This window comes from Corella eumyota, chromosome 3, assembly GCF_963082875.1.
Source record: "Corella eumyota chromosome 3, kaCorEumy4.1, whole genome shotgun sequence".
NCBI lineage: Eukaryota > Metazoa > Chordata > Ascidiacea > Phlebobranchia > Corellidae > Corella > Corella eumyota.
In genome coordinates, this window is record NC_137492.1 from 19,397,922 (window position 1) to 19,421,596 (window position 23,675).

The window sequence follows — 23,675 nt, forward strand, 5'->3', positions numbered from 1 at the left end:
TTTACATATTTTTATTAAATGAAAGTTGTATAAATTCTATTGTATTGTAAGTTTTTTAAAAGAAACAAAATTTTGAAATTGTTAAAAAAAAGATGGCGTATTCCAATGTGAAAAAGGTTTAATTGTTGCATCATAAACATCTGTTACCAAACTTAAAATTTTCATTAAGCGAGGCGCGTTGGAATGTTACGTCATAATTAGCGCGCCTCTCAGAGAAGCGTCTCCCGAGAAATTCCTTTAGCACGAGGTCTTAATTGCTGCATCATAAGCGCTTTGCGAAAGCACATGTTAGTTGTTTAGTTGTCTTTTAGGACGTTAATTGTTACAAATATTAATTAAAAAATAAATTAACATTAAGATATTACTATAAGTTATTAGTTTGTGTTGTTATATTAACGTTTTAATGAATTGTTTAGAAGATTTAAGCTGATATATTTTGAGTGACAGTTTGAAAAACGCTTTGCAGCGTAGAACGGCGCCGAGCAAGTACTACGTAACTTCACGTGACTGTGACGTAGAATTTTTTAGCGAATTAGAATTGAAAGTCGGATTTCTAGTTCTTTCTAGATGGACTTTCGAGGTGAGTAGACGTGTTCTCTTTAGTTGTTTGTAGTTAATATTAATAGAAATGTTATTTGCAAGTACATAAGTTATCAACTGATATATAATTATAAGTTTTAACTAATATTTTAACAAAATTTATGTCATTTTTGTTTGCTTTTTGATAAAGATTTATTCTAATTTTTTTTTTTACTTAATGCACAGTAATAATGGTTTTAACAAAAAGTACAATCAAATATTAAAGATAATAGTGAAGTACCTTTTTAACAAAAAAACTTATTTTTCTAGTTAGTAAACAAGAAAGAACTTTGCTCTGGTTGGACATCTTGTGATCATGAATTTCCAGAATTACTTCAGGTGATTTATTGTTAAATTATACTAATGAATATAATTATTGAACTTTATAACATGATTTGTCACATTTTTGTTTATTAAGTCAAAATTGTAATTAAGTATCCCAAACAAAATAATTAATTTTAACTCAGAAATTAAAGCAAATTATAAAGTTGTTTTAAAATAATTAAATAAATTTGAACATTATTAAACCTGTGTTGATGCGCAGGTATCTCTACAAAGTAGTTAAACGAGGTATTTAAACTATAAAATAATAGTACTTTTGGCATAAATTAATGTTTGGCTTGTAAAATTTAAAACTGGCATATCGTAACTTCTATATTGATATAAAAAATTGGAAGGTTTTAAAATTTCTGCACAAAATATCAAAAATTGGCATCAATGTAACTTTTTGGCACAAAAATTGACAAATCTTAATTCTTTGTCATTAACGATAATAAAAATTGTCATATCTTAAAAGCATTAAGGCACAAGATAACATATCATAAACTTATATCTGGCATTTAAAAATATGTGCAAATAATTAAGTAGGGTTTAGTGTCTTTTATCATTTTCTAAACAATATATTTTTTGTAGAAGACAAATGGATTATATTTGGATTATTTAATTGGAGGAAAAAGCTAATGGCAGGAATTGGAGGAATGGAAAATGGACGGAATCAATATAAGTCTTCTTTGCAACTAGCAAAGGGGATGTTAAGTTTTAAAAAACTCAGGACCCGAAGACAATTTTGGAACGGATTTGATCATTTTACAAACTTGAATAACTCAGGACCTTAGGATGAGGTCTGTAGGGTTGTAGGTTTTCACGTGCCTATTTTTTTCTATGTACTGCATAATCAAAGCGCTTTAAAATTTTCACGGGTTAAAAGTTTGTAGTATCATGTGTCTGCTTTTTTATTTTATTTATGACTGGTTAAAAACTCATAAATTTGCGCATTAAAATTTGTATAGTTGACACAGTCCCAAGTGTGTTTAGGTTTCTGTGTGATCATAATTATATTAAACGGGACTGTTTAATGGGTTTTTAGATGTTTTGGCGCAAGTAATATATAGAGAATATAGAATAGGTTTTTATAAAACTAGGCCTATGTGTGTGTTATGTGTATTTTATGCAAAAGAAGAAACCAAAAAATAGTCTCGGGCCTCACTTCAATAAAAAAAGTCTCAGGACCTCATTCAACAAAAGGTGGGCTATAGAGCTTCAGGTCTGTAGGGTTGTAGGTTTTCACGTGCCTGTTTTTTTATGTACTGCATAATCAAAGCGCTTAAAAGATTTTCACGGGTTAAAAGTTTGTAATATCACGGTCTACTTTTTATTTTTATGACTGGTAAACAACTCATAATTTTGCGCAATTAGAAGTAGTATAGTTGACACAGTCCCAAGTGTGTTTAGGTTGATGTGTGTTCATAATTATATTAAATGGGACTGTTTAATGGGTTTTTAGATGTTTTGGCGCAAGTAATATATAGAACAAGTTTATTTAGAAACTAGGCCTATGTGTGGATATCTATATTTAAGTGTGTATTTTATGCAATTTACTGTATTTTATTCACCTTATGTTCTATTTATGCTATACTTAAGTATGTGGGTGGATGGGTTCCAAATTTAAATATTATATGTATTCGTGGGAGGTTCCCAAACTTAAATATTTCTATGTGTGGGTGTTACCCAAACTTAAATATTATATGTATTCGTTGGAGGTTCCCAAAATAACATAGGCAGAAAACATAAGAATTAGCAACATACTAACACTTTCATCTGTTTTTTGCAGGCGTTTCTTATTTTCCTCTAACTTTTAAAACCCTTTATTTTTTGCAGGCGTTTCTTAATTTTCTAATTTCTTTATTTTTTGCAAGCGTTCCTTTTTCTGGATTTTTAAATCCATTTAACCACTAAGCCTATTCTTTTTCCAGGGGCATTTTAAATAAAATGTATTGTTAGACAGTGGCCTTTTTACCTAAACATACTTATAAGAATTTTTTTACAGGGGCGTTTTAACTGTTGAATTTTATTTACAGGGGCATTACTAACCAAATTATATTTTTTTTCAGGGGTCTTTAAAAACTAAAACCAAACTAACCATTTTTTGCAGGCTATTCTTTTTTCTTTTTACCTTTAAACCTATTATTTACCTCCACAGGGGCCTCTTAAACCATTCATTTTATTTTTTTACAGGGGCCTTTAAAAACTAAAACCAAACTAACCCTTTTTTACAGACTTTTTTTCAGGTTAGATTACCAAAAACAAATTTAAACATTCTGTTTTTTTTATTTTTAGATGCTGGTTGAATATTTCGGAGATCTCGTCGATTTGTTTTTGGCCAATTTTAATTTGTTCTTTATTTTTAGAGTTCCTGTTAAAAGAAAACTTCAATCTAACATTTTTTAGTTTTCTTGCAGGGTAGATTACCATAAACAAATACTAACTTTGTTCTTTATTTTTAGTATCTGGTTGACAATTGAACAACGATCTGGTCGACAAGGATGGGATATCTAAGCCTTTTTTACCATTCAACATATTTGTTTATTTTAAACAAAAATTGTTTTAGTTGTATTGCCAACTTAATGTTAGTGTATGTGGCATGTGTATTTATATTTATCAATATTTTTCAATGTTCATTAATATTTTTTCTTTCGTTTTCATAATTATAACAATTAATCGTTTTTATGTTACTCATTACACTAAGTAATTAAATTTATATAAAATAAGAAACTTATTTTTTTGTCTTTTATCGTACATCGTATATTTTTTATTTCTAAATTTCTTTGTGTAGTTTCTTGCAACAATTAATAAACATGTAGAAAAATTGTTTTAATTTAATCCTATTTAACTTAGTCATACTTTGTCAAAATGTTCCACATTGCGGCAACTTTGTCCCATAACATAAAAAGTAACTTAAATTTTGTCCCATACCATAAAAAATAACTTAAATTTTGTCCCATACCATAAAAAATAACTTCGAAACTTTGTCCTGTAACATAAAAAATAACTTGAAACTTTGTCCCGTAACATGAAAATTAACTTAAATTTTGTCCCATAACATGAAAATTAACTTGAAACTTGTCCCATAACATAAAAAAGTTACTTAAATTTTGTCCCATAACCTTAAAAATAACTCTTTTGTCCCATACCATGGAAAATAATTTAAACTTTGTCCCATAACATAAAAATTACTTTGAACTTTGTCCCATAACATAAAAAGTAATTTAAATTTTGTCCCGTAACATAAAAAAGTAACTTAAATTTTGTCCCATAACATGAAAAATAACTTGAAACTTGTCCCATAACATAAAAAAGTTAAATTTTGTCCCATAACCTTAAAAATAACTCTTTTGTCCCATAACATGGAAAATAATTTAAACTTTGTCCCATAACATAAAAATTACTTTGAACTTTGTCCCATAACATAAAAAGTAATTTAAATTTTGTCCCGTAACATGAAAAAGTAACTTAAATTTTGTCCCATAACCTTAAAAATAACTCTTTTGTCCCATAACATGGAAAATAATTTAAACTTTGTCCCATAACATAAAAATTACTTTGAACTTTGTCCCATAACATAAAAAGTAATTTTAATTTTGTCCCATAACATAAAAAAGTAACTTAAATTTTGTCCCATAACCTAAAAAATAACTCTTTTGTCCCATAACATGGAAAATAATTTAAAACTTTGTCCCATAACATAAAAAATACTTTGAACTTTGTCCCATAACATAAAAAGTAACTTAAATTTTGTCCCGTAACATAAAAAAGTAACTTAAATTTTGTCCCATAACCTAAAAAATAACTCTTTTGTCCCATAACATGGAAAATAATTTAAACTTTGTCCCATAACATAAAAAATACTTTGAACTTTGTCCCATAACATAAAAAGTAACTTAAATTTTGTCCCGTAACATAAAAAAATAACTTAAATTTTGTCCCGTAACATAAAAAAGTAACTTAAATTTTGTCCCATAACATAAAAGATACCTTAAATTTTGTCCCGTAACATAAAAAAGTAACTTAAATTTTGTCCCATTACATAGAAAATAATTCTTTTGTCCCATAACATGGAAAATAACTTGAACTTACAGCATCTCGACATAGTTTTAATTTTTCCTTTTAATTAAGCATAATATATATACTATGTCATAAACCAAAATACCATGCCTAATTTAAAATATCATAGTTATGTCCCAATGTCATGCTGAGTATATCGAAATTTGGAACTTGGGTATAAAAAAACAGTTAATTAAACCAAATTCTTGAACTTATATAATAAAACTGTAATCTATTATGCTATATTTACACAAATGTCAAAATTCTATGGTAGCATAAGTGCAAATAAGTAATTGTTTAATTAACCAATTCCAGGGTTAATAAAAGTTTACAGGCAAATTTTTAAGCAGTTTAAACTGTTGCTTTTGTGAAAGCTATGAAGTATCATAAGTGCATTTAGGTAAGGCAATTAACATAAAAAATTTTTGTCATTTTAAAGCATTCAAAAAATCCAAAAAAATAAAAGGTTAGAAAACGTTTATGTAGAAAGTATAAGATAAAACAAAAGTCAATAAAAAAGGGACCTAAAAAATGGTTCAAGAACGAATTTATAGGTAATAGTTGGAGTATATTGTGAAAAAAATAAAAATTTATGTTTTGAATTTTTTTGTTAAGAAATTTTAAATATTTTTAAATGTAAACCAAATTCCAATGAACCATATACATTTTATTTTTCGTTTATCCTCGACATACTTTAGTTCTATAATTTTGTAATAAACATAAATATTAACTTCTTAAACAAAGCTATCATACTTGTATTGTATATATAAAAAATTAAACTTATCAAAAATGATAAAAAAAAGGTTTTTTATGTTTTTGAAGTTTTTTAAATTGTTGTGACGTCACAAAAGTCGCGATAGTTTTCGAAATCTCATGAGTTAGGGTTTGAGCTTGATTAGGGTTACGAAAACCAGGGTTAGAGTTTCTAATCAAAAATAAAAAGAGTACACAGAAAATCGTTCCAGAATAACAAATGAGGAAAACGCGGAGTTCGGAGTGAAAGCGGTGACCGATATGCTTGGTCGGCTATAAGTTGAATGAAAGTTGACTTCCATAATGGTTGATATTTTTAAAAGTGGTTCGGGTCGCATAACTGTCCTTGTTATTCTGATAATGGTGCTATGGTTAGATGGTTCCGCTTAAGAATGTAATGTAGTTTATTTCTTATTTTGTCATTTGTCTGCCAGTCTGGTTAAACTTTTAGATCAATGACGTGTCTGACGGTCGTTTTTTTATTTGGGCATCATCAATAGAATAGCTTAAGTTATGAGTCCGATTCTCACTAAAGTCGTAGCGTAAATAACTTAAAATACTAGAAACATTACTTAATTTTACCTAGCTTTAAAATAAAATAGGTTTAAGATCAGGTTATATCTATCAGATCACAGAACATCACTAGTTTTAGTAGTTTAAAGGTTTTTTAAATATGTATTTTTAATTACAGGATTCTTTTTTTAAATAATTGGGTCAAATTTCAAAATGAATGCCTGCAGGATTTTATTAAAATCTAACATCGGAAGATCTTCTTTGTCTTCTCGTGTGTTACTTAACTCGAGAAGTGGAAAATCACAAACAAGCGTAGTTCCTAAGCGATTGTTTATTTCAAGTGCTGAAACTGGAGGAATTAAAACCATTAAACCTGCACTTAGATTTGGAATGAATTGGAAGGCACCTGCTGCAATTGGATTCGTCAGCAGCTTTGTTATCTCGTACCAGTTGTTCGTAAACAGATACGATGTCGGAAAGTTTTTGGATACGGATTTGAATGTCGGAGCCGGTGCTTTGCTTTACCTGATGGCGGTTGGAATTCCGTGCGGAGTGGTTTTATTTTGCTCCACGTTGCCGTTTTAATTTAGACAATAATTGTGCTGATATTTTCTATTGTTCAAAAAAATTATTCTTTATTTATATTCAAAATGGTTGGGTTTAGTTGAAATTTTAAACTGTAAATTCATAATTCATTTATCTCAAAAAAATAGTTCAATATTTAAAATTTTTTTCATTTTGTGGTTTATTTGTTAGCTTATTCAGATGCCTAGATGATTGAATACATGTTAGTTTAATTAATAATCTGGTAACTTAAATTTGGTCAAAGAATTTTAAAAATTTCTGTGATGGAGGAAAACAATCTTGAGGTTGAAGAAGAGAGTGAATCAAGTTCATCGGAGGACAAAGAAGACTTTTCCGATAATGTGTCGAGTGTTGAAAGTTTTGACAACTCTGTGAGTGATGTTGTTGATGTTCCTCATGAAGTTGCATCTGGTCACCGCATCCTAAAAGAAATTATTAAACAGAACAAGTAAGATTAACTACTCTAAAATAGATTGTCTTAACAATTTTATTTACCTATTATTTTAGTTACTCTACAATAAACAATATAACCTTTTTTTGGTGTCACAATTGTTTATCTATAAATTACCAGATCTGATTTGTTTTACTGTAACCTTTCATGTATTTATTATTTTAGTTACAAGAAAATGACAAAATAAACAAAATAAGCTTGTTTTTCTTTGTTTACAATTTTTTAACTAAATCAAATTGCAGATCAATTTGTTGGCCATTCATGGACAAAGTGGATGTGAAAGGTCTTCAACTGTGGGACTATCCTGAAAAAGTAAAAGAACCGATGTGGTTGAACAAAATCAAAGAAAAGTTTGCCGATCATATTTACAACACTTTTGCGGAATTTGCGAAAGATTTTCGTTTAATGGTTGAAAACTGCTACAGGTATGTAAGTGTAAGTAAAGTAAGTAAAATAATTAATCTTTTTTTTTCTTCAGTAAATTTTTTTTTTTTAGATATAATTCAACTGATCATCCTATTTCAAAAAAGGCAAAACGTCTTGAAAAGTTTTTTGAAGGAAAGCTGGCTTTGCTATCAAGGTGAACATTACAACATAATTATTCTACTTTGTCGATATTAGTTTAATATTAAAATAATCAATTTGTGCAGGGATATTAGAGAATCTTGTACTCTTGCTATAACTTCGAACAGAAGATTTGCAACTCCAGATGATGAAATTGCTACCTCGAGGTAAGTTAAACATTATTCACGCCAAAAACAGATTCAACTATTAACACAAAAAAATAAGTTCAATTTTTTAAAATGATATTTTAAATAAATTATGTTATATATTATGCAGAGGACATTTTAAAACAACTGTATAGCTTTATTTTTAATTTTTATTCTTTGCTTCAGGTCTGGAAGAATTAGCACTAATTCGTTTTATGGAGGTAGAGATTATGAGTCCGGGTTCGATTCCCAGGCTCGTCTGGTATATGATTTTGTGCGATGTGAGGAACTAGCAGTTGTTGAAGATGAAAGACAATCGAGCTACAGAGAGAAACGACAGCAACAAACTCTTTACCAACAAATTGCAGCTGTTTTTATTGATTCTTTAGAATCTAAAGCAGAAACCAAGCTGGTTAAAACTTGCCCTTATCTTCCTGAAATAGGTAAGTTGTTTGAGTTCTTTGTTTAGATTATTTATCCTCGATATGTGTCAATTTAACAACCTAAACCTAGGGTGGCGATTGCCTATGTATTTTATTTAACAGGTCTGCAACATGAGAGCAGTGGTAATTAAACTCAGGGGCTCATGTAGTAATGCTTGGTGCCTTCACTAAATTTCCCATGCCCCTAGTTTTATAAAAAACACAAGTTTATGTTTATTATTTTATGTTTTAGCTTTATTCTTGCACATCAACCAAGGGTTATTACGTCTTCCTGACCTTGCCATGTACAATCTTGAAATGTCTTTGTTAATCCCGCAAGATTCTCTTTACCTAGCTAAAATAATGACTTCTTTTTTGTGTTCTTACTACGAGAAAAGTATGATAAGTCAGCGGCCACCAATGCGTTTTAAGTAAGTTAAAATAAATTTATCTGTGTTTTCATACATATTTTTGATATTAAGCTTAATTATACATAGATTGCCTAATTTTTAAAGTTTAGTTTTGTTAAAAATGATTTATTTATAATTTGCATCTTGTAGAACTTGGGAGAATAGACTAAGAAGTCGCGTCACAAAATGGTTTGACACTGCGTCAAAACAACAATCCTATGAAGTAGCTGCCGATAAACTTTTTATCAATCTTGAGTTTTTTCGTGAAATGAAATGGAGAAATCCTTTTGTTATTGAGAACTCGAATGAATTGAAATCTTTCACTGATCTTTCCTATTTTGAGAAAGCTCTTATTTTAAAGGTAAACAATTTTTATTGGTATAAAGTGGTCCCAAACTGTTTAAGTTGCAAATAATCAATGTGATAAACAAGGCTTTCAAAAATATTTAAAAAGTTAATGCAAAGAATTATTAAATACGGCCTTAATGTTTTCATTAATTAAAATTTTTTTAGTGGGTTGTTAAAAAATCACTCTAGTAGGATATGATTAAAATCGTGTAAATATTTTTTGTAAGACTTTAAATAAATGTATATAATGTTTTTGTTACAGGCACTGTGTGGTTATTCTTCATCTCTTCAAAGCATTCAAAATAATATTGCTGCTCTACCCTGTGAAGAGGTGAAGCTTTAATAATATAATCATTATTTAACACTTAAGTTTGTGTATTAAAATTGGCTGTTGTTTACAATTAAACTGGCAGCGTGGTGTAGTGGTAAGAACACTTGTTACATCACTATTAGGTTGTGGGTTCAATCCCCACTGCTCTCATGCTGTAGCGCCCTTGAGTAAAGCGCTATAATTGGTATGAACTCATGCTGAGCCAGCACTTAATCAGCAGCATAATTATCGGACAATTATAATGTATAATATCTCAAACTGCCACAGGCAACTTGAGACTGGGTCGAAGTAAATTATGTTACCCTATGTTTAGGTCGCGCATTTGACCTTTCCACATCGAGGATAAAGGTATATACAAAAAAAAAAATTAGCTAAAAGCTTTTCTTTTTTTGCAGTCCAGACCCATGACGCTTGGTGTTGATATTTTTGGCAACATGTACATTTATTTTCCTCAATTTTGTGGCAATGATGTGAGAGTCTATCGCCATCGGCAACATGCTGAATTACCAGAGTTTCTTGTACCTATACCTGACCTACCCCGACAAAAGGAAGTGAATGGAAAACTGTTGAATGATGATTTGTATGTGGATAGCCCGCTAAGTGAAATAAAAGTCGACAATTCAAGTCCAAGCTGTAATTTTAATTCTGAAATTGCTGACCTAAAGTTAAAAGAAGAAAATGATTCAAATTCATGTAAGGATGAATCAGAAATTGAGTTAAACGCCAAGAAAACTTTAGACAATCTAGTTAATTGTGTTTCTAGTGAACAAGACATAGTTGTTGATGATTTTGAATCAACAAATTTGCAAACAAAATCTACAAGTGAACAACAATCTGACAAAACAGAAGAAATTTTCAAAGAGACTGAAGGAATGTTACCTAATGATTTAGATATTGTTGAAAACTCTGAAAAAATGTGTAGTGACAATACTGAAAACAACATTAAAAATGATACAGAAACCAATACCAATGAGCCTAAGTTAGATGTATCTTTAACAGAATCAAAAAATATTGAGAATACTGAGTTTAAAGATAAAGAATTATCTAAACCTTTAAATGTTGAACAAATCAAAAGTGAACCAGTATTACCTTCTACTGCACCTGATTTATTAGAAGAAAATAAATCTGATTTAGATGACAGTCAAATTTCAGTAGACAAAGTTGATTCTTGTTTAGATGAGGATGTTTTAACTAAGAAGTCAGTAGCCTCATCATCTTCAAGAAACACAAGGAGAAAAAAATCAGGAGTCAAAGATGAAGTGAAAAATTATTCTCCTTCCACTACTCCAAAGAAATCAAAGACTAAGTGAGTTTTAAATAAAAAATTTTAAAAAGGGATTTTAAATTAATAATAGGAACTATCACCTTAGGAATTTAATTTTTTTTATGATTTATATGTTAAGGAAAACTTATATTTTGTATTATTTTAGGTGTACTCTGCCGGCAGAGAATTCACCCGTTCGAAGAAGTTTGCGAAAAAGAGCGGCCGTCAATTATTCAACAATGGTTGTTACTGGATCAAATGAAATGGACGAAGGTTTTCAAGAAAAAAGTGAAACTCCAAAGAAAAAACCAACAAGGAGTACTTCAAGAAAAAGAGCAAAAAAAGTCGTCGAACCAGAAGTAAATTTTTGAGCAAATTTAATTTTTTAAAGAGTTTTACAAATGATTAGTAGTTTAAAAACTTGATTTTTAATTTAATTTTCTGCGCACTTTTTATCCCTATCTGACCTATGTTGTTTTATATATGATTTTAAGCTTACAAGTTTTTTAATATTTGTTTTTTAATAATAGGAACCAGATGAAGAATATGGAAATGTAGATTTTGAGACGGTCTGTGACAGTGTTGAGACTTTAAAGAAACTTGTAAAAGTCATTGAGGACCAAAAATCTGAAGCTGTCAAATTACACAAGGTAAAAAATACAACTAAAAATTTCAATTGGTAATATCATACAAAATCCAGAAAATGTTAAAATAGAAACAAAAATGAATTACAAAGTTTCTAAAAAAGTTTTTTATATTGTAAATTAACACGATCCTATACACTTAAAAAAAAATTTAATTTTTTATCCCTAACAGTCAAAAGTTGTTAAAACTAACATCGCAAACTTATACGACCAACTACAATGGTTGGTGGGTGAGTTATCAGAATATGAAACCAAGTTGGAGAAAGCGAGGTTCGATGCCAAGCTCCGGCTAAAGAGGGAACACGATGAAATCCTCCACAATAACACAACTGGAAGAAGGATCAATAATAATGTGGATCCATGGGAGGGGGAACAACTGAGCAAGGTGATTTTTAACTGTTTATAACACATTTATTAAGAATACCTTTATTTTACCAAACTATTTACCAAACTAAATTAAGCCTGTTCTAGGATTAACTATTTTTGACTTAATCATATTTTAATAAAGGGGCACCAATGTGGTTACCCTTGTTTACACTAAGTTGTAAAACGCTATCCTAAATGACCTTAAAAAATTGTGTAATTTTATTTTATGTAACAATAAGTTAAAGTAAATATTTAACATGTTTTTATACAAAGCATTTTTTGAAAAATATTTTAGAATTCAATTCCGATCTTGGATGCTACATCCTCTTCCACTCCATCATCTTCCACTTACCATCCCACTCCTCCAACATCTATCTATGCTGAGGAGGAAAGCGAAGAGAGTGAGCCAGAGGTCAGGAGGACAAAAAGGAAGCCGAAGAGGTATGAAGAAGATGAGGATTTTGTTGTGGAGTCCTCCGAGGACAATTCACCGCTTCCTTATCATGTTGGGCAGTTTTTATATGATGAATTTGATGAGGGTAAGTCTAATTAATTTTGGAAAAAAAATAAAAAAATTTTTTTTTTTGAATTTTTAAGTTTTTTTTAAATTTTTAAAAATTTTTCCAGTTCGAATAAAATTGGTCCCAGCTGCTCTGGAGGAGCTTTATTCCATCCTCCAAAACAACTCCACTGATCTCCACAAAATGTTGGGTCAGGATCACGGAACCAAAGATGAGGAGAAGGGGGTCGTCGGAGAAAGGAGGACAAGGCAGAAGAGCAAAAAGGAAAACAGGGTACTAAAGACAAAAAAATATACAATTTTTGCGTCTTTTTAAATTAAAAAGCAGGGTTCTTTTTTCTGATTTTGTTAACATTTATTTACTTTATGTATTTTGGGTTTAGGTTTTTCGCAAAGTTCTTTATTTTTCTGCCAAAAACGTGACCCAACACCCTTCTCTATTACCTCTTCTAAGAAGCGATCAATCAGAAATCTCGGAAATTGTTGACCGCGTGTTGGCGCAAGAGGCCGTGGCAAGACTAGAGCGAAAGGCTGCGAGGCAAGAGGAGCTTAAACGAAAGCGAGAGGCTCGTTTGGAAGCTCAACTGGAAGCTAAGAAGGCTAGAACAGCTGAAAGACTATCTAACAGACGGCGTAGGAACGTAGTCGATTATGTAACTAGTAATAATGGAAAATCATCCTGGGAACCCCCAGCAAGCAGCACTAAAGCAGAGAATGTTATGGTCCGATACAAAAACGGTAAGATCGGTCAAGCTATCCGCTTTTCTGACGGTCGTGTTGCACCAATTTCCCGCGTAGATGACAGTTATAAACCTCCACCTAGTATGGATGCTTTAAAGTCAACGTTTTCACCGAAAAAGAAACTTGCTACCGCGAATCAAGTGCCGCATATTTCTCTAACTGGTCGACGACGATCTGTCGTTAATATTCTGAAACGGGCGTCGGCCTCAAAACCTGTCATTCCACCAACTTCATCAGCTTTTAATGAAACAAGCGAGTCTGCAAACAAAGTTATAAATATTGCAGAGCCAAAATCGCAGTCTGGATTTTTAGAAGCTTCAGTAACTCAAAACCAAGTTTCCCTTGCCCCGATAAAAATAACTCAAACCCCGCCATCGGTTTCCCGACCTCCTGTTTCAAGCAACGTAGCACAGAGAGTCACCTTACCTTCTGGCCAAGTTATAAGCCTGGTTCTGCCAATGCAAAAACGCCAGCCGGGCATGCTAGCCAAGCAATCGAATCCTAACCAAGTACAGAATAAGGTGGCGTTGTCTGTTAGCCAATCAGCAGCCAATACTGATACAATTTCTTTAAATAAATCAGAAATTCAGAAAACGATCTCTGTTCCGATTGTACAGAACGCTCCCTATGTTTATTCTAGTGGGGCGCAAGCAGTTTCGAACCTACAACCTCAGGTACACTCTCATTCCAACGCGATTTCAATTCGGACAACACCTACAAAGTCGATTTTATTGACTAGTACTGCTTCTCCAAACGCCATCCCTCGACAATCAATACTCTTGCCTTCTTCATCATTAATACCAACCCAGCAGAGCAATGTTCATGATAATAAGGCTGTGAATTCAATCTCACAAGTAACCTCGTTTCACAGCAACAAGCCAATGGGAATTGTAAGCCCTATAAAAGTTCAGCAACCACAGAATCGCCATCTTGTTACGTCACAGCCAAGTTTTGCCGTCAATATCGTTCAAAATCAACAACTCCAGCAGCAAGGTGTAATAGCCCGGCCTATGCTCCAACCGGTAACGTACTTAGCGCCGCAAGTGTACAACCCCGCTCCTGTGCAAATCCTACCAGCTGGCTCGATATCTTATGTTCAGCCTCAAATACAAATCGTTCAAACCGTACCCCTCCAGGTTCAAAACCCGGTGATGTATTTGGCGCCGAGACAAGCTACAATGCCTGTCAACGATGTGGTGACGTCACAGCATTATCACGTCATCAATCCACAAATGCCAAATGCTTTGAATACTGGAGAACAAATTGCTGAGACTTCGCAATTTTCGGTCACAAATTTACCGATGCAGGAATAATTGAAGGGAATTCGTTGACCGTCAGTTGGCGTAAGAGCGCTTGTTTTTTGTCGTTTTAGATTTGTATTTAGATAATTCTAGTAAATTGCACGCTCTTTAGACGAACTTTAATGCTTTAGTGCCCTTTTAAAGGGCAAGAAAATGAAGATCATTTTTATATCAAATATCAATTTTAATGAGTTTTCAAACATATTAATGAAGCTATAAAAATGAAATAGTAACTGCCGTTTTGTTTTTCCTTATACCTATTCATTTTTTGAAATATATTCAACCCATTATTTTTATAAATACAACACATATCCACTTTAATTTATTCTTTGATTTCTCTAAAATTTCTGCCAACTTCACAAAAATTGCGGAAGCTCTTTTCCGCTGGATTTAGAATGGGCAGAAAAACGGAAATGGTTGAACAACAAAAACTTAAAAACCTGTTTTTTTTTATAAGAAGTTTTGTGCGAAATTTCGTCTCATTAGAAAGCAGTTTTACGTCAGACTAAATTGCCGGAAATATTAAGGATTAGTCGGCAAAATCGGACGTTAAAAGTAATTAAATATTTTTGAATGAAAGCTAGAGTGGGGAATATGGAGCAGCAGTTCGCAGCCAAGTTGCTAATTTTTTCTTTAAATTTGCAAAAAATGAAACAAAAACATGTCCTCTAAAGTTTAAGGGTCAAAGAGTTCATTTTTTGCATTTTTAATGTTATAAGGTTATGACTCGGTCATAGGTTTTTGCTTGCTTGCCATATTACAAAACTTGATTATGACGTCACGTGGTTTGTTATTGTTTTGCTCGAGTTCCGGCACTTATTGTGTATTAATGACGCAACATGAATTTTAATTACTCTACCGGATACGATTTCACTTGATCACGTAACACATTTGTTTGTTGCTCTACTATGACGTCATATTGGTTGCAATGAAAGTGCAATGCTAAAGAAAGGAAAACAATGGAGTCGCGAAGGTTCATGCTCGCTTTTGCAACATTTGACATTGAAATTTCGACATAAAGTTATTGAGTTATTACAAAGATATTTTACCCTAAACTTACAAAACTTTACAGCATCACGTGCCTGAAAAAAGCATGACTTATTATCTCATATACTAATAACGTAATTCTATAAGTTAAAATATATTTAAAACAACTTAACATTTGCCACCTAAAAAAGGCGTTGTTTTGTCAAATAAAGTGCGTATGAAGCCAATTGTGACTCCTACATATGCGCAACACGTTTTCATATTGACACTACTACACTTCAACTTAGTTCAAAAACAAGTTTTTTATAGATTTTGGCAGAGTCAAAGCATTGGTGTTTTTTTCATCACATTTGGCCAAGTTTTCGACTCGAACATTTGTGTTCAAAAGGTGTCAGATCACTTTGTTTGATGTGTTTTGTATTATGGTGACGTAGTTCATATTAACTTCCGTTGTTTTGAAGGAAAGGCACGTATTTTGACCGAAGAAAATGACCTAACCGACTTTTTAATTATGCGGTGAATAATTTTCATTCAGGAAAACAACAAACCGAAAATTTATGGCTGGTAATTAAAAAGCTAATTGGCAAGTCACTTAAAAATGGTAAACATAATTTTTGACTGCTTAAGATACAACAAAACAAATAAGAAATGTAGTAACAGGAATTTGATTTTAAAATGATGTTTATTAAAAGAATTAAAATAATAAATGGGTCACCTTTTTTGTGCAATATTTTCGCGCGAAAATCCTGTTATTTTTTTAAAAATTTTCCAGGCCGACCTAAGTATTTTTTTTACATTCTAATAATAGCTGCTTATCTTTTTATCTATATTATGTCAGTTCTGACAACTATTGTCTTTTTCCGTTCTTGCTTTTATGGTTAAATTTGTGATATGATTTTGCCATATAATGGGCTATATTTCTGTTATTAATAACCGACATATTGCCCTATATGATTTCTGTGTCGGAAAACATGGTCCCAATATTAATTAATACACAAAAATGTCGTTGGTGTGCCCTTATAAGTAATTTTCAAGTTAAATTGTTTTTGCTGATAACAAAAAAACAACTAAAAATGACCCCAACTGCCTGTTATTAAACCAGCAATAGGTAACTGGACTTTATACATTTTCTATTTTGTAATACAATAGCAAATGTTTCTTAAAAAATTGCAAGTTAAATTGTTCTGTATCGGATTCTTTATAGTTATTACAATGCGTTATTTCAACATAAAAGAGTCATGGGGTTTTGTAATTGAGATTTATTGATAAACATTATACAAATCACAAGACAAAGAATATAAAAAAAGCAAAGGCCGAAAAATAAAGAGTGTTCTAAAATACGTTCTGTCACATTACAAAACGTTAAAGTTCTTAGTTTTATTGTATATTTGGTAATTTATTTTTAATTATAATTTGTACTCAGATTTTTTTTTTACTTTGCCCTTTAAATGTGTTTTTTGCACTAGATTCTTATTCTATTGAAAGAAAACAAACTTGGCATTACGTTGTGTGGTTTTCTTGTGGTAATTTATAACATACTGACAATCCCTCGAGCTTTCAAAGACCACCAAGGTCACAATAACTAGTTCTCAAGCCACAGACATGTCAAATACAAATTGATTCTATCAATTATTTTGCAATATCATGATATAGGTTAAAAGCACAGTTGCATTGGTATATACACATGATTGTTTTGTGATAAGGCAAGACAGATATGCTTATTAAATCAACATTCAAGCTCTAGTATCCATACATGGCCCTACAATTTTTTGGTTGGGTTTTTTCAACTGTTTTTAAAAAAGTTTTTATTTAGCCAACGACTTGATTTGAACTATGGCTGTACGATATTTCACTATTAAGTGACTTCGTTGATGCCATTCTTGAACGCGGGAAATGTTTAGCCGATCTTCCGCTGCCGCTGCTGCTTGCCTCCGATCCACCTTTTAGTTTTTCAACCCTTTTTTTGATCGATTTTCTCCGTATAGATTTATCCAAGGATGTTGTCGTTGCCCAAGTCGCACCCAAATATCTAAAAAATTACAAGTAAACGGTAAAGACAAAACCATAATCTTTAAAGATAAAAACAAATAAATTTATCATAAAAAAAACTACTAACACTTTACCGAAAATTATATGACCGAAAAAATGAGTAAATAACGTTTTCGGGAATCTGTTTATTCGGTAAAATGGTTTTTGGTAAATGGGTAAATACTTTCTTAAAGTAAAAACTTTATCTTACCTGTGTTTGTCTCCTCCGAATATGCAGGGTAATGCAACTCGTTTAACTGTATGTCTCATTCGTGGAAGCCGTATCGAGTAAATGATTGGATTTAAAAATGAGTTAATAACAGAAGGGACCAAAGCGTAATCAAAAACTAAAAACAAAATAATTATTGTACATATCTGATAAGGTTACATATAACATTTTATTATATAAGGTCAAAGGGCAATTTGTAATTTTCCTTGTGGTACTTTTTGTGACTCACAAAACCCAAATTAGGGCGGCGCCTTTAGCCTAGACGAGACCGATGATAATTCGACAATAAACAGGTCATATTATTGATTTGGAAACAACAGAAACCCTCAGGTCACGTGACAAAAAATAAAACAATTATATATTTACCAAATATAGAAGATTTAGACATTATATATTTTTTTAAATTTCTTGGATATTGGGTATAGGGATTTATTAAGATATAAATTTTAAAAATTTGATTTTTTGTTGATAAAAATGTGTTTAAAAAAAAAAAGTTTGCTTATCTTATAGTAAATGCTTCAAATTCAGTTTGTCAAAAATGCATACGTGCAATTATTTATGTGTGATTGCCTGTTTCACGTACTACAAAGGCCAGTGCATTTATTTATAAATTTACAATCTGTATTTTTAAATACCAACTTAAGTATTGCCTATACCTTTAGCAAGTTGTGTAGTGGGTGAAGTGATCACCAAATCAGCTACAAACAGGGCCATAACTGGTAACCAACACACTACGAACACTCCGAGTGTTATAACTAAAGTTTTTGCTAACTGGACTTCCCGTTTCTGTGAATAAAATAAACAAAAAATATTAAAAATTTGTTGCTTGATTTTGAGAATAAGAATTGTATTTTGGTTGTGCATCTACGTAGACTATACTATATAGTTAGTTGTTTAAAAAGGTAATACTTTGCTTTAAATTATTACATTGAGTTACTATGACATAAATGTAGTTATTTGTGCGTATACCTAATACCTAAATGATATTTTAAACGTTAGAAAAACCACAGATATAACCGTGCATTTAAAAATACAACATTCAATACTGGATATTCGTTAATTTTGCTACCACCGTTCGATAACTATATATAAATAAAAAAAATTTCTGCCCGCCATGCCACCACCTTGTTTACGTTTATTAAATTTACTTAATAACATAAACCATTTAACCTTGTAACAGCAATATTATATCGTACGATATAATATTGTTATAACGACAACAACACCCATGCATTTTTAAATCATGCAAACATATATTTTATACCATTAGTGAAATTTACCGTAAAATCTGGGCGTGATTCTTTCTGTAAAAAGTATTTTCTTTGTTATTTTAAGTCAACAAAATGTAAACACGCTTATTTTTGTAAAAACAACTGTTTTAAAAGCTTGTTAAAACACAAATCCATTGATAAACATCAAAGATTTTAATAAAGTTGTAATGTTACGTAAATTTATAACCTATTAGGCACCTGACAGCTTGTTTAACATATATGTACCGACAAAGAGTTATGTATTTAAACATGTATTAGTAAAGTGTGGTTACTAATAATTGTATTACATAAAATACGCGTAAATTAATGCATCCGGTCAATAACCACTAGTAACTGTAACTTTTATAATTATTACTAAAGGTGTAAGCTTAAAAACAACAAAGTAAGACACTTAAGCACTTTTAAGTTAATGTGGGTGAATTTATCCGTTACCATGTAGGCTGTAATAAGATTCTACTTTTAATTGAAGGTAGGTTTGATGACAAACTACCCGCGCTTTCCGCGATGATTAAGCATTCGACCTAATTCTAAAGGAAATTTGCCTGTAATAGAATACCATTTACTATACCAACAGACACCGCCCTAATACATTTGTAAGTTTGGTAAGCGGTCAAATCAACCCTGGATAACTTAACCCAATGACAACCCATCTCTCTGGGGTTTAAATTATTAAAATATAGAAATAATAAAAATGTGTTATATGTTGGTTTGTCCAGACCTTGGATAACTTGAGTCAATAACAACCTGGCTTTTAAGGTTAAGATTTTTAAAATATACAAATTAAAAGAAGGTGTTATTATGTTGGTTTGTCAAAAAGCTGAATTGTCTCCAAAGCATTGTAACCGTAACATTCCTAGCTTAAAATATTTCTTTCCCAATAAATCAAGTTTCGAATTGGTAAACAAATTGGCTAGTCGAATGCGATTTAAGCGACACCCAAAGCGAGTAGGACATTTCCCACGCGAGGTTTGGAAATAAAATGCAGGTAATTATTTAAAAGTGACCGGTACAGGATTTAAGCTGCTTCCCTCTCACGACAGCAGTCCTGATTTCGGCGCCGAGAAAATTCTAAAATCGAAGATTTCGTAATCTTTGAAAGAATTTTGTCTCTGGTATTGATTTTTTAAACACAATAACAAAATTTTTGTGAAGTAAACAAATGTATTTGTCTTTGCTAGTCTGCCAACAAACGCCATTCTTGTTTTTTAATTGTTAAAAACCCTAAAAATGTCCTGACATGTCTATAAGACGTTGTTTTTTAAATTCTTGACTTTTAGGTTATTTTTTCCCAAATTTGTTTATTTTAACCCACTTTTTTTAAATCAAAAAAAGGGTTTACAATAATTCAAATAAAAAGGTATTTTTTGCACCATAAGAAGCTTAAAAATTGAGTCTGTTGTAGATAATAAAGGGATACCAATCCCCCAACCCTTGCTGTTATTTTTGTACGATTTCCTATTGCCCCTCAAAACTGTTTTAATATGATCATTCTGGCCCAAAATATCAAAAACTTTTGCCAACATTTTAGTGATAAAAATGTAAAACTTTAATTAATAACTTTAAAACTGTGTGGGAAAAGCAAAATCAATTAATTTTAAATAAATACCCGCTATTTAAAAATATTTGTTACGTCATATAACCTGATTTCCGGAAAAAAATTATAAAAATTAACAAAACAAATTTTGTTCAAATTTTTTTTTTGTTGACCCTTTAATTAAGTTTAAAAACATAATTTAAATCAAACTCAAATATATATTCAATTAAATCGAAATCCCTAAACGGAAACCAGCAAGTTCATTAATCAAAAGAATCAACAGTAGTTAATAATCAGCTATTATTTGAAAATAAACAAACGCATCCCTTTCAAACCTTAAACAATTAACATTGTACGCAAACAAAGGATCATTATAAATCACAATCAAAAGACAATGTAACAATTCTTAAAAATAACTTACCTTTAATTTTGTGTCTCCACCCGATGTGGAATTACTTTTTTGTGTTCCAAAAGTTTTTTGTTTAACAGCCTTGAAGAGAAGAGAGTAAAATCCCACCATAATGGCGATGGATATTAGGAAGTAGATCACCCCGGACAAGATATAGGTTTTCGAGAATGGGACAAACGATTGAGAACAATCTAAGTTGCAAACGCTGTCGCCGAATTCACTTCGTTTGCAAACACACAACCCTTAAAAATAAAAACAAAAATTTAACAAAAATGTGGCCCATATACCCAAGCCTAAATTTTATGTTAAATCCTTTTGCATTCATTGCATTTTACTTTGAATAAAACATCTTGGATTTATTAATTTAGTATCACTATCAGTGATTAAATTCATAAGAAAAGGGCGTTAAAACGTTTGTAAAACCGCGCAATATTGCTAGGTAAGTCAAAGGAAGGGCAAGTTTAAAAGCGAAACCTAATTCTCAAAACTTTTCTTAATTTAGAAACCGGTCGGAAATTAAAAATGCTAGTTTGCGTTTAATCTGAAAATGACGTCATAAATTTCAAAAAAATGAGACTTTTTTGAAGTTTTTCCGACAAATTTCTCAAGGACAAGTTTATAATAACAAACAGGTGTGGAAAAAAAGGAAATCGGAAACGGAATTGGCCCTGGATCAAAACCAAACCAAAACGTAAACAGGAACACGGCAACAGCTGGTCCACTATTACCGCGCCTTCTTTATATTTCTTAACAGTTCTCGTTTTTTTATCTTTATACATACGTCATATGACAACAAAAAAATCCAAAATTGCTGGAAAATTTTCAGTCTTTAAAACAAACAGTAATTCTATGGCTGTTATAACCGGTTAGTTAAGTTATAACGCATTTAACTTACCGTCTACTGCACAGCAATGCTGCTCTGCGCATGACCATCCCATTAATGGCGCGAAAAGGAAAATCCCGAACGACATTAGCCAGGACAAAGCGATAAGAATAATAACCACTTGTCTCTTCATAATGCGGTCATAGTCGCTGTGGTGGGCGATGCGTAGATAGCGATCCAATGAAACCAGAAGAAGACTGTTGATTGACACAATAAATGTAACAACAGCCATACCCTAAATTTAAAATTCCATTACAAAAAAACAAATATAATAAAATGTACAATACAATTTCTGCTAAAAAACCTTGAATTTTTTTAAAGGTTTTAAATTTAAACATTTTTCGAAGTATCTTTAATATAAAAGATTATATTTTTAGTTAAACTCATTACTGGTTATATACCGGTTCTGTAGGGAATGAATGGAAAAGCCGGCTTCCCATACGTAAAACGATCAAATTACATTTATATATTTTTGCAGTAACTGCTTTAACTTAATATTAGTTTAATTTAGTCAATAGCATGGTCATAAATGGGGTAATATGACGATGAGGTACGTAGACAAAGTAAAACGGCTTCTAGTAAACATATATGTGTTAAGTATGTGTGTATCATCAACTTTTATAACAAAAAAACACAAAAATAATGCTTTAAAATTGCACCCTTAAACTTAAAATAAGTTTTATGATAATGTAAATTACCTTTAGTACTATTCTTGAAATAGGGGACGCACCGACTGGAACAAAAATTGCCAGTACGACCTCAAAACCAGTAAGTAGGTCAGCTGCTGCTAGGCTGGCTATGAACCAATACGGAGGTTTGCGTAGGCTTCTAGGGCCTTTTGTTATCGCACCTAATATTGCCAGATTTTCAAGAACGGTTAGGATTGAAATAACACAGGCTACTCCTTCTGCTAAACTGACTGTCCTGGTGCCTGGACTACTGCAAAAATCGAGTTCTGAAATGTTATTAAAGTTGTTTTCTGACCAGTTTGTATGGCTCAAATTCATTGTGGTTGGTGTCGTAAAACGTTCAGTAAAATAAGTATTTGGTTCGGTGGTGTTTAGTTTTATTTGCGTAATTTCTGTGCCCGAAAAGAATGATTTCTCTTCGGAGCGTTGTAGCAAATTTTTAGGAAGTAATTCCGACATTGTAATATATAGTTAACTGTTCTTAAAAAAAGATAATTAACTTAATTTAACAAAACATTTAGCCCTGTATAATAAACAGCACAACTATTAAATGATTTAGTATAACTGTTTTTTTAATTCTTTACTTAAAGCATCTACTACACCTATCTGCTTTCTACCGCATATGCTCAAAAATTTCAACTAGACTGATTTTATTTACCGCGTAACTTCAAAAAGGAGAAAAAGGCGTTGCATATTATCCATTTCCTATTTGTAATGAAGGGCATGTACATATTAAAGAGAACATGTAAAGTGTGCATACTAAATCTTATACAACTAAAATTATATTAATTAATAAAGCAAAAGTTCTCTTTCTTATTTTGATATAACATACAATTATTTTAAGATTGTTAAACTTTATATTTTATTTTGAAATTCTGTTGCTTATTTTTTTTGTACGGAAATCGTGACCTTCCTGAACTTCTGGTGACTTTTTTAAACATGATGTTAGCAATTTAAATTTTATTCCGTTATGTGATTAACAAAATAAAATTTATTGCAATTAAAAGTATAAGCGTAAAAAGTTGCAATTTAGCACTGTAGCGCCACCTGCCAGTAGTGTAATTATTGGAAAATTTTTAGCCAAATATAATTTAAAGCAAAAAAACGAATTAAAATATTAAATAAAGTTAAAATAAATACGAAAAGTTTATCCCCGTTGCATTTGTTTTAATAATATGACGTCACAAATACTCAAAAAATTCTATGGTGCTATAGGTAAACCTTAACTTGACTAGTAAGCCTAACGAAAAGCAAAGAAAGTTTTGTAGTTTAGATTTAAATATAAAATTGAACTAGTTTTATCAATTATATTACTTAAGCTTCCTTT

The 23,675-nt window shown here is 31.2% G+C and overlaps 3 protein-coding genes across 4 annotated transcripts; 2 read left to right on the forward strand and 1 right to left on the reverse strand.

Moving 5' to 3' along the window:
* Nucleotides 1-6,407: 6,407 nt before the first annotated feature.
* Nucleotides 6,408-6,981, forward strand: LOC145744555 (uncharacterized). The gene has a single exon (XM_082562430.1). It carries the CDS (start codon nt 6,439-6,441, stop codon nt 6,808-6,810), a length of 372 nt encoding a protein of 123 aa, XP_082418556.1. The 5' UTR covers nt 6,408-6,438; the 3' UTR covers nt 6,811-6,981.
* Nucleotides 6,982-7,017: 36 nt separating this feature from the next.
* Nucleotides 7,018-14,633, forward strand: LOC145744554 (uncharacterized). Its single transcript, XM_082562428.1, has 15 exons — nt 7,018-7,258; nt 7,504-7,686; nt 7,758-7,841; nt 7,912-7,992; nt 8,158-8,414; nt 8,647-8,824; nt 8,954-9,164; nt 9,414-9,482; nt 9,878-10,788; nt 10,913-11,105; nt 11,277-11,396; nt 11,563-11,775; nt 12,052-12,295; nt 12,384-12,550; nt 12,660-14,633. Exons 1-15 carry the CDS (start codon nt 7,074-7,076, stop codon nt 14,328-14,330), a joined length of 4,767 nt encoding a protein of 1,588 aa, XP_082418554.1. The 5' UTR covers nt 7,018-7,073; the 3' UTR covers nt 14,331-14,633.
* A 1,925-nt stretch (nt 14,634-16,558) lies between these two features.
* LOC145745420 (cannabinoid receptor 2-like) lies at nt 16,559-22,940 on the reverse strand. 2 transcript variants are annotated; one of them, XM_082563493.1, is made up of 7 exons: nt 22,358-22,940; nt 21,672-21,894; nt 20,789-21,018; nt 18,843-18,866; nt 18,219-18,348; nt 17,545-17,680; nt 16,559-17,334 (listed from the first exon to the last, which is right to left on the reverse strand). In XM_082563493.1, the coding sequence occupies exons 1-7, from the start codon at nt 22,805-22,807 to the stop codon at nt 17,115-17,117; spliced, it is 1,413 nt and encodes a 470-aa protein (XP_082419619.1). In that variant the 5' UTR covers nt 22,808-22,940; the 3' UTR covers nt 16,559-17,114. The 2 variants fall into 2 exon arrangements, with proteins under 2 accessions (XP_082419619.1, XP_082419620.1); XM_082563494.1 differs by lacking the exon at nt 18,843-18,866.
* Between the last annotated feature and the right edge of the window lie 735 nt (nt 22,941-23,675).